Raw genomic sequence first — 12,062 nt, 5'->3', positions numbered from 1 at the left:
CTCTTGACAATGGTTTAAAAAAGCAACACACAAAACATCCATGGCTGGGCGTTTCAGAGAGGAGGGTCCCTCAAGACCACAGACTTTTGCATGAGAGAGTTAAAAAATAAGGGGTTGTGCCTTTCAACAGGGTCTACTCAAAAGGCAAGTTCTTCAGCGATCCAGCTTAGCTTTCTTGGCATCTGGCTCTGCCTCGGGTAGGGGTAAACTCACTCCAGGGATCTGTAGGACAAAACAGTCATTATAAACACTCCCAACCACCAGAGTCCTGTAGCTTAGCTGGTGCTAAACACACCAAGGTCATGGGTATGCACCCAGGGAACATGCTAACCACACCAAGGTCATGGGTTTGATACCCAGGGAACATGGTTACCACAACAAGGTCATGGGTTTGATACCCAGGGAACATGCTAACACCACCAAGGTCATGGGTTTGATACCCAGGGAACATGCTAACACCACCAAGGTCATGGGTTTGATACCCAGGGAACATGCTAACACCACCAAGGTCATGGGTTTGATACCCAGGGAACATGCTAACACCACCAAGGTCATGGGTTTGATACCCAGGGAACATGCTAACACCACCAAGGTCATGGGTTTGATACCCAGGGAACATTCTAACACCACCAAGGTCATGGGTTTGATACACAGGGAACATGCTAACACCACCAAGGTCATGGGTTTGATACCCAGGGAACATGCTAACACCACCAAGGTCATGGGTTTGATACCCAGGGAACACACCTACTCATGGGAACAACGTATATCTGTATTATAATATAAGTTCCTTTAGATAAAAGCATCTGCTTAAGGTATAAATGTAAACGCAGGCTGCAACATCACAGAGAGGGATCAAATGGCATATTCACATGTCGAACACCGGCCGAATAAAGCTGGCAATATCTGGACAACTCGTCAAAGCCCATGCAGATATAAACATGCAGATCAGCACTGAACAACTGCTTACCACCGGCTCCAGAAGAGACATCCTGATCTTCTGGTGCTGAATGTTGGACGCATCCAGACTGATGGTCACCCTTACACGGTCAAACAGGTTAAATGTGTGACCTTCTACTGTCAGTGTGGGAACCTGTGGAGGGAAAAAAAGATAATTTATTTTATTTTCACGACTGTGGTGTGTACTAGTGTAACTAAGAATCTTAACATCACTAGGCCCTAAGTAAGGGTGATGGTAGTATTGGTGATGCTTTCATACCTCTTCGTTGAAAGTCATCTTAGGACTGGGCTTATCTTTGTTTTCAAAGAACACTGTTCCTTCCAAACCAAACTTGGGAATGAGGACAATGATTGCATTCTTCCTCACAAAGAGAATGAAGCCTTCTTCATTCAGAATCCCTCTGCTTTTGAAAAACAACTGAACACACAGACACAAACACACACACACAAACACACAGACAGGCACACACAGAGACACATGCACAAACACATACATACATACAAACATACATACAGTGCCACTTTAAAGTATGTGAACCCCTTGAGCACTTAAGCGTTTTCTGTTGTTTTACCATGATTTTTTTAAACAAGAACATGCAAATGATAAACATAAACCTGACATTTCATCTATGGAAAATTGGTGATAAAAAAAATTAAAAATATGGTAAAATAACAGAAAATTGGTGATAAAAAAAATTAAAAATATGGTAAAATAACAGAAAACATTTAAGTGCTCAAGGGGTTCACATACTTTAAAGTGGCACTGTACATTAAAACAAGCTTAAAGTATAATTAAACAATAACTGTTTACCAACTTTGCTAAACTAAAGGTAGCTGCCAGACAGAGAGTAAAATAAGGCCAGTAAGCCAAACTTGACTGACTGTGAAAAGTCAACCCTAGCACAGAGGTGACCTCCTACCTGAGTGTGGAAGGCGACAGAAGCTCTCTGGGCGTATTGCGCCATCTTGTGTCTGTAGTTGAGGTTGTTGCAGAGGGCGCCCTGCTTGTGCTTGTCCATCAGGGCCGGGTAGGTGCTATCTGCTCCGATGGCCACGGCCAGCATTCTGTGCACGATAATGTCAGAGTACCTGTACCACACCCAGACCGTCAATCAAATATATGATACCAATACAATATTAATAGAGGTGGGGGGGCACGACATTCTGAATTTTATGGCAATATGTGCATGTGTGTATTTGCATAGAGTCATGTGTCTGTATATGAAGTATTTGTATTTTGTCAAGCTGTAGAGGCTATAGTAGCTGTGTTACCTCCTGATGGGTGAGGTGAAGTGTGTGTAGATGGGCGTGGCCAGGCCATAATGTCTGAAATCGGAGTCCAGGCCTGAGCAGAAGTAGACAGCCTGCATCATGCAGCGTGTTGCTAGGATACGCAGCAGAGTGTTAAAGTAAGGGAAGCCCTCGATGTCTGCCTGGTTCAGAGAGTCCGCCAGCTCTTTGGCGGAGTCAGTGTGGATCACCAGGTTCTGAAAAGACAAAATCAGCAGATCAGAGATAAGGACACATGCACCAGTCTGGGAAACACAACATAATATTGATGGAACTGGAATTATTGTTATTATTATAGGTAAACATGTACTGCTCTGTATCTACAACTCACTCTAAATGTGTACTACGTCTGTCTCTCACTGAGATCCAATGCAAATGACATGTGACCCTCCCCCCCCTCTTCCTGCTAGAGGCCTTGTGTCCTGGCATCCCCATCCCCCCATAGGTGACCATCTCACTCTATGAAACAGCAGAGAATACAAGCTGACGCTCAAACATTGCGAAACGGGACAGGTAAGCTTTTTACCATCTTTCTGTGTGCAGAGGTTGTGTGGGGGTGAGAGACAGAGCAATTTAGGCATAAATATATAGCACTTAATTCAGCCTCAACTCTTTACATATCCAGCGCTAGGCGTAAAGTGCACAGGCATCGTATTCCAGTTAAAACCAGAAATTAACAACGTTATAGTTACGCACGTGTTTTATGCAAACACCGTGCCGGACGTTGTCAGACGTTTTTATCATTCGCCGTTTAGTAGACCTATGCATTTTTAAAAGCACTGTGTCGGCGCTGTTATTGGGAAGGCACGAGTGCTAGACTGAACACTGTGTCTTGAGAGCGGCTTTGGCTCAATTTGTAACGCCATACAAATTGAGATAAGTCTACCATTGTCAACTTTCAACGGTTTAAATAACTTGGTACTGTACGGGTGTGAAAGAGATCTCTCATCGGCTAAACAGGCATCTGCATATAGAAAAAGTCCCGTTCGCTATAATTGACTTATACTATTCATTATAAGGACCAGGAAGAGTCGGTTTCGGTTGGTTTGTTTCAGCGTGCTATATGTTTGTCTGTTCCGTGTTTTATGTTCATTGTGTAAGCCTGTGTGCGTCCATCTGTGTTGTCTTTGTTCTTATAGTGGCCAGCCTTGACTAGCAGTAGCGACTCAAACAGCACCATCTAGCCCATTGTCTAAATGTATCTAACTTAGCCAGTTAGAAGGAGAGGAGTGAAGACTTTTAACAAAGCCTTCATCCTGGGTGTATATGTTTAAGATACATGGAAATAAGACGCCTTTTCGGAAAAACATACGTAAATGTATAGACACATTAGCTGGGCCCACAATAGGTTGGAATGCCCCTTTTAAGTAAAATCAAATGAGCTCGCTGTTCAAGTGATCTGTCGCTGTCTGATAGTCAAATAAAGCCAGTGAATGTTGAGGAGGCAGACTTCTGCTAACTCTCTGTTCTGTTCTGTGTTGCCTACATGTTGTAACCAGATTATTAACTTCTCTTGTCTTTGTTTCCCCGCGAGTCAGACAACGCGTGTTCTGAGCGAACAACTGTGCAAGCGCGCGCGCGTGTGTGTACGTATGTCTGTGGGCTGGCCAGCCGATGAATGAATGGACTTTACACAACTCAATGCCACTCACTGACTGAGTGAGAATATAGAACGACATACTTTTGACTGTTTTGTTTATATGACTTTTGACTGCTTTGTTTATTGTCTGGTATATGACTTTTGACTGTTTTTGTTTATTGTCTGGTATGATTTAAGTCTGACAATGCCTTGCTTTAACTTGTATTTACTTTTCAAAGGTGATATCTTCCAAGCTATCATATAGGGGATTTGAAGGCTTGTTGTGTTTGTCCCACCCGTATTCCTTTTTATTTTATTTGGTCAAAGTCTTGTGCTATTTTGTTTCCTGTATTCCTTTTTGTTTTATTTTGTCAAAGTCTTGTGCTATTTGTCTTTCCATTTTATTTTACCATGCCCTGTGCCTTCACTCATGAAGTAGTCTCGCATTTCCTATTACCAAACACCCCTCCCCCTCCCCCATACCACAGTCAAAAGCAAATGCTTGAATGTTCTCCAAACACCTCATGCTATTGTTGGTTTCTCATGTGAGACTTGATAAGTACCCGAAGCTAAGAATTTCAGGAACCTGAGATCACCCAATTCACTTCAATTCCGAGGGAAAGATTACCCCTCCCCTGCCCATCTGCAGCCATCAACACACCCTATCTAACACCTCCCTGTGTCCCGGGGCGTTTTTGGCTCCGGCTGAGGTCATGGACTGTCCAGCTCTCCTCAGAGTTACACACACTCAGCCTAAACAAAAGGACTATTGACAACCCTGTGACCACAATGGAAACCTGAACTCATCAACTGGCCATCCACGTGCTTGGTGTTCCTGATTCAGCACGTCTTGCCATGGTGACTACCCACCCAGAATACATGGCAGAAGGACTCTGCATGTGGGCTCTGGGTGTTTACAAGATAACTACTGATGGAACTACAAAATAGATATTACACTGTTAATTTGTATCATCCCTATCTCTAACATATTTCGATGTGTCCTGCCCTGATTGGCTGTTGCCTGGTTATTATTGTGCGAGCATATATATATTCTCAATTGGGGGACTGATGGAACTGGAATTATTGTTATTATTATAGGTAGACATGTACTGCTCTGTATCTACAACTCACTCTAAATGTGTACTACGTCTGTCTCTCACTGAGATCCAATGCAAATGACATGTGACCCTCCCCCCCCTCTTCCTGCTAGAGGCCTTGTGTCCCGGCATCCCCATCCCCCCATTGGTGACCATCTCACTGTATCCCCCCCCCCCCCTTCTCTCACCTAAAAGGGTGTGGCCCTTCCCCTCTCCCTTTGTACTGTAACCTGAATTGTATAAAATGCGGTAGCATACTGCTATCAGGTTAGACCGTTCTTGAACCAACAGCTGAGAGGGGTCTCCATGCTGAAATACAACCTCCAGAAACTGACTCTGCCTCCAGTCCATTCTTCAACTTTAGCGTGCTTATTAATATTCTATTAATATCATGAGCTTATAGAGAGAGTATGCCGACACAATGACTTATGCTGCTACAGCTAGTGTATTGACAAAAAACTCCAAAGATGATATCCCTTAAACCATACCTAAGGCCCCGTTCACACCTGACTTCTTTTTTTCAACTGCCAGCACCTTTTTTACCTTAAACCCTATGGGAAAAAGCAAAAGGTGGACGCCTTTTTAAAAAGCGCAACCCCCGACGCCTTTTTAAGTTCAATTTTCTCAAACTTTCCGAAAAGCACTGGGTGACGTCAAGCGCCTTTTTGACAGCTGACCAATGAGGACGAGGATGTAGGTATGCGCGTACCTTCCCTAGTTACCTACTACCTTAGTTAAAAAAAATGCCGGACCAAACTCCGTAGATCATCGTATTTGTACCTAGAAGTTTTTAGTTTTACTTTTTTTGCTTAGATTTTTAAAAAGTATCGAAAAATAGACACTGTACAATATAAACACCACATTATTGTAACTGAAAAATAAGTCTAAGAGACTTTGCCAGGTGTCTGAGCTACCTATCTAATGTTAGCATGCTACTAGCCGTTAATGATTAGCAATTCCTCTGTGTTTTTGCAAAGCATCTGCCCCAACTTTCTTTTCCCGCCATTTACATTTATCTTGTACATAATCCATAATGCCATTAGATACTAGTGCAACTCCTGTCAAAGAAATGTGTGTGTGTATATGTGTGAGAGAGTGTGTGTGTGTGTATCAGATGAATGTATACATATGTCCAGTGCATATGTCCAGTGACCAAATGCTGGCTGTGTATTGCCCCTGTTGCTTCCTTTCCCCTTCTGCCACACAACCCTTCCCCCCTTCCCCCCGTCCCACCTTCCTGTCTCCACCCAGCCGACCTCAAGCAGATGGGTCCCCCCTTATGTGCCGTGGTTCTGCTTAAGATTTCTTCCTGCCTAACAGGGAGTTTTTCCTTGCCCCTGTTGCCGTTGTGCATGCACTAAGGGGGTTCAGGCTCTGGGCTCTGTTAAGCGCCGAGAGGCAATTGTATTGTTATGGCGCTATACAAATAAAATTGAATTGAATTGAATTTGGAGAAGAGGGTTCAGTAGTGATCAGTCAACCTATGTGTTGTTTGCCAATAATGGCACTTAAGAGGTTGCAGTCTGCAGAGGCTCCTCAAACAGAGGAGGTTGCAGTCTACAGAGGCTCCTCAAACAGAGGAGGTTGCAGTCTACAGAGGCTCCTCAAACAGAGGAGGTTGCAGTCTACAGAGGCTCCTCAAACAGAGGAGGTTGCAGTCTACAGAGGCTCCTCAAACAGTTTCCTGAACAGTTGGAGGTTCCCACCTTTGTCTTGATGGCTTTGTGGAGGATGTCATAGTTGGAGGGAGGAGGAGACGGATGCTTTCTGAGTAGTGCGCACTCTGAGAACTCGTCGTAGATCTTCTGGGCAACGGAGATGTTGGCCAGCAACATGAACTCCTCCACCATAGAGTTAGTCTCCCTGTATGAGAGCGAGGATGATGACATCATCGTGCATCACTTAATAATATTAAGCCTAGCTGTGAAAGTACTTTCTGTGGGGTTTCACGAATTTCCAACAATCAGGAGCAAAATGCTTAGTTTTTCAATATCATTACCATGTCATCGAAAGGATAAAATTGATCTTTTGAGGATTGTAAATATTTGACTTTTTTAAAAAACATTTTTGCCTAAACACATGTTGATGGACAACAATCATGAGGGTGAGAGACTCACTGGAGTTCCTTGGTCTGAAGGTCGATGGGGTCGTGCGTTTCACTATCAATGTGGAAGCGAACTTCAGGAGAGGACAGCGTCAGAGCTCTACAACAATAGAGAGGTGGCTATGACTCACGTGACTCAAGACAACTGAATGCACCAGCAGCACAGAACAGCCATTAAGAGGTGCGGGTGTCTGCAGAGCTCCATAGGTCAAGTACTGACCTTTGAATGCAAATGAGCAAGGCAATCGGTTTTAAGAATATCTTACACATGTTGTAATATTCAGGAATAGTGAGCGTTCGGCTTAATCGTACTGTGATATTTGTGCACGCTTGCTCACCCCTTCTCAATTCTGCCCGCCTTCAAGATCTTCGCTAGCTTGTTCAGACCTCGTAAGTTCTTGGTGATGTCATCATTCATGTTCCCATCATCAATTCTCATCTGAGCCTCAGCATAGGTTAGAGAAGCCTGAAGCGACCAACACAACAAAACATATTTTAATACATATATATATATATATATATATATATATATATATATATATATATACACACACACACACTCACACATACACACAGTATATATATACACAGTAAATATATATATATATATATATATATATATATATAGATAGGAAGAGAGATCGAGAGATAGATATAGATAGAGTGGTAGACAGACAGACAGACAGACACACACACACACACACACACACACACACACAAAGAAAGCAGACAGGCATTTATGGGTTGCATGCTCTGGTGGGAAGTTGAGATTGGATCCCATTTGGTAGGTGCCACATGAGCAGCAGATATGAGATCATTCATACCATAAATAAACAAATGAATAATCGAAACAGGACTTTAAAGATTCCCACCCAATACCTTGGAGTTGATGACGCTTTTGGTGAAGCGGGTGTTGAGGATGTCCGCATTGTCATTCATCTCCCAGATGCAGGAGAAGGCCAGTCTATACAAGGAGGTTTACAACACGAATATATAAATCATAATTCATCAATCCAAACGTCAAACACAACACATTTTGCATATGAAATACGTGTAGAAAAAGACTTTTATGAGAACAACGAGAGAACACAAGGCTGCCGACTATGTATACAGCCTCTTACAACTTAGAATCCTAACGAAACATATTGTAATTCATCACTTTGTAATATAATACTTGTAATACATTAATCACGTAATACATGAGTTCATTAATTTAGCAACACAATCATTCACTGATTTCACAAACCTTATTAGTTTTTTGAACAATTAACTGATCTCTGACCAGCAGAGTCTTACCGTTCAACATTGGAGCGCAGAGAACACAGGTTGGAGCTCAGCAGCTCTGGAACCATGTCGATTCTCTGGAACCAAACAAACCCCACATGTTCCAATGAACTCAGGCAGCAAGATCAGAATAGACTAGGGGGGCATTCCAAGTGTGTGGTTCAGTGACAAACCTAGGTAAGTTAACTCAGAGGAGGTGGTATACCTCCTACAACAAGCAACCTATGGCTTTGTTTTGCTAGAAGAATGAAGCCATAGTGCTTTATCACTTATTCAGAGTTAACCTATCCAGGATTGTCATTAAACCAAGTACTTGGAATACCCCCCAGATCAGACCAACAGTTAACACGGCTGTTTACAACCAGTCAAATTTTCATGAGCTCCAATCAAAACTCAGTCAGACGAAAGACAAGTAGTACTACACAGGTTATATATGCGTGTGTTTACCTTTCCACACAGATACACGGTGGTCCCTCTGCTGGCAGCCTCTTGGTCCATAGCATTCCCTGGGCGAATGAAATGGCTGACGTCTGCTATGTGAACACCAACCTGCGAATTACCAGTAAATTATCAACACGCAACGCTTTTGGAATCAGAGCACTTTTATATTAATACAAACTCATTCACTCGCACACACACACCTCTAGGTTTCCATTCTCAAGTTCTCGACAGTGCAGAGCGTCGTCAATATCTGTGCACCCAGGGGGATCCACACTGCACACACACAGATGGCGAAGGTCCTCCCTCCTGTTCATGTCCTGTCAGGACGAGAAGCTACTTTCAGACTTGTTCAAACAAAAACATACAAGATTAACCAGTAAGATGGAACACAGCTCCCATCCCTCAAGGTTCCTATTGAAGTAAACGGAGGCACTCACGTCCTCAGTGATGGCCCATGGCATGCTGGGTAGGAAGCTGAGCACGTTCTGGGAGAAGGGGAGATGAGGGACATCGTGTTCCAGCAACAGCACCTCCGTCTCGGTCTCCTTGTCTCCAGCACTGCCCAGGTTCTTCATGAAATGGCCCTGAACAAAGTGCCAGTAAAACCACATGAGCACAGAGACAGAGACAGCACAGAGTCAGTGTGTTTCCGTCACTTGGGATGATGCCCAAATCATCATAGCACCACATGGGAAAGTGGAATCTTTTTTAAGGGCAGGGCTGACATCCGACCGTGTGGGTTGTCTATGCGGGGCTTACCCTTGGATATCTGGAGTTTTTGGGCCAGCCGTCAATGGCCACCATTATCCTTTGGCCTTCCAGGGTGGCTGCCTGCCGGGTCTCGATGCGGATCCTGGGGATGCGACGGTCTGCCGGCGTGAACAAGTGCCTTGTGGACTGTGAACAAAGTTCTCGCATCATTAACAACCTGATCCACAGGTCAACAGAGGAGCAAATTATAGCCTTTAGTAAGGTGACCCGTCATGATTTAGATGTCGCAGCAAATTTCTATTCCAACCAGCAGGGGCATGCCTGATCAGACTCTTCTCATAAATTGATCTCAACAATTCAAACTAAGCATTAGTCAAAACAGGGGTGCAACCGCTTGGTTTGAATGAAAACCCCAGACACAATAGCCCTGCGCAGATAAGACTGCAAGTTGAAGTTGACTGTAATGTGTGTTCCAGCGCTTCTGGCCTAATACCTCTTTGATGTGGGACAAGGTCAGCATTCCACAGTAGGGCCTCCAGTTTCTCTTGATGATGCCCACCACTCGGCCTGTGGGCTTCAGAGCGTCACAGTGCACCTGTTTGGTTTGCAGCTGGAAGCAGAACAGCACCTCAATTACAGCAAATACACGTTTACAGTTTAGAGCACAGCTTCTTTGAGCAACATTTCCAGAGCACGTTCTTTTTAGACAATCGTACACTAAGTTCGTCAATCCGTAGAGGCTTCAAAATACACATGTTTGGAGAGTCTACGTCTGGACACTTTTCAATTTCCCCTCACTCAGGACAGCCAGATCTATTGACGACTGAATCCAAACCCAGCAAAACACAACTCCTAGCAATGCAAGCTTGGAACAGTAAGTCACCAAAGAATAGTTTTTTGGCCATTTGCTAAAGGAAATTGATCACAATTAATGGATACTACTGATATTTCTAGATTCTGGTTAATCGATCACTGGCACACATCTGATCTGCATGGATGAGAAGAAAAGTAAGAGAAGAAATCAGTTTAATGGACTTGGTTCCACAGGGCAGAGTTCTGTCTCACTTTTTTCTCCTCTTCCTCCTCCTCCTCCTCCTCATCCTCGCCTTTAGACCCGTCGTCTTGCAGGACCACAGCAGATGGTGCGACCCAGTCCTCCTGCGGTAACAGCTCCACCGCAACCACGTCCTGGTGCACAGCCCGATTCAGCTTCTGAAGACCTTGTAACAGAATCTTAAGAACAGCAACTGATCAAACATCAAGAGCCATAATGGATGTTCAGGTAATAGAGGTGATTCAAAACACAAGGCTTGACCTCTGAACTGGAAACACTTACCTCAGTGCTTTCATCTCCTTCCCCATGGACAAAGACAGTCCCTTCCAGGAAATTATCCCTGTTGGCCCGGAAGGTTCCCTGAATGTATTTGCCACTCTTGATACCTGACTGAATTTGAGACAGTGGAAGATGCTCTGGGAACAAGATCTTAGAGCTGGTAATTTCATTCTGGAGAAAGAAAAACACAACATCAAAGCCTTTTAGATTCACTGCACACAAATCAGTACGGAATGATCCTTTTGGGATGCTGCTGATGAATCTGGAAAGAGTGGCAAACCTTCTCATCTGAGGTCAAGGCAAGCCGGTCCACAAGCTCAGGATTGGCGATTAAACTCTTGATGTACTCATCACCTATGTGAATAGAGTGCATTATAGACGAATGAAGAACAAAAATCTTAGTATCAAAGTATCTAAACAAGACAGTGTCCTGAAAGCACACTCTACACGCCTAGACTTACATCTATAAACGAGCAAGCCAGTCTGTTCTGCATTCTCTTTATTCAACCGGTCATTTGTCAGCATGACAACTTTGATCTCGGCACTATCTGGTATGTGCTTGCTGTACCACTGTGCAGCCGCGCGGATGGCTCGGTCATTTCTGTCATTTGCACTCTCTCCTGGCTCGCGCTCGATGAACGTTTCCCTGCAGAAGACCACAATACATTTAGAACAGAGACAGCAGAGATATTCAACGTGCCATCTAAACTGGAGTGACATAGGCTCTAACCGATGATGTTCGTTTGTGAATGTGTAGAAATGTTTCTCCTTGTTGTGGATAGCGTCTTTGATTCTCTTGTAGGCTGGTGCACTCCTGTGTCGAACCTCTTGAAGAACCGTCTGTAAGATGATGACGTTCCTGATCAACGGGTCCTCCAAAACATCGATCTAAGAAAGTAACATAATTGGTATGGAACAGCAATATCAGGACGAGGGGGGTAAGTAATCCCATAAAAAGAACCGTGCAATCGCAGGTATCTATACTGAAAAGCAATTTAATTATTTGTATTATTAATGTAAGCGCTATAAGGTTTAAAGACATACCTGGTGCAGAACAACATTCGTGTCAGGAATGATATAGTGAGGAAATGTACACATGCTGCTCTCCATGCATGGGTCCTTTTCCAGAACAGGAGATTCATCTTTGCACTCCACGCAGACTTCACTTCCGCACCAAATGTCATCTCGGAGATAATGCTCACGAACTACCTTCAATATTCCGCCCGAGCGGGTCTTCTTCACGAACGTTTTGGACTTCAGCAT

At 43.8% G+C, this 12,062-nt stretch overlaps 1 protein-coding gene across 1 annotated transcript; it reads right to left on the bottom strand.

The window, feature by feature from the left end:
* Window positions 1-12,062, bottom strand: dis3 (DIS3 exosome endoribonuclease and 3'-5' exoribonuclease; the record flags this gene model as incomplete). Its single annotated transcript, XM_080833892.1, has 21 exons — window positions 1-222; window positions 971-1,093; window positions 1,220-1,378; window positions 1,881-2,049; window positions 2,233-2,447; window positions 6,633-6,789; window positions 7,044-7,130; window positions 7,369-7,496; window positions 7,910-7,994; window positions 8,327-8,391; window positions 8,762-8,863; window positions 8,956-9,072; window positions 9,193-9,339; window positions 9,515-9,652; window positions 9,960-10,076; window positions 10,532-10,699; window positions 10,803-10,970; window positions 11,080-11,153; window positions 11,261-11,445; window positions 11,530-11,687; window positions 11,844-12,062. The coding sequence occupies 21 exons, from the start codon at window positions 12,060-12,062 to the stop codon at window positions 154-156; spliced, it is 2,850 nt and encodes a 949-aa protein (XP_080690018.1). The 3' UTR covers window positions 1-153.

Source organism: Sprattus sprattus (genome assembly GCF_963457725.1).
Source record: "Sprattus sprattus genome assembly, chromosome: 3".
In the NCBI taxonomy this organism is placed as follows: domain Eukaryota; kingdom Metazoa; phylum Chordata; class Actinopteri; order Clupeiformes; family Clupeidae; genus Sprattus; species Sprattus sprattus.
This window is presented reverse-complemented; position numbering and strand designations above follow the sequence as displayed.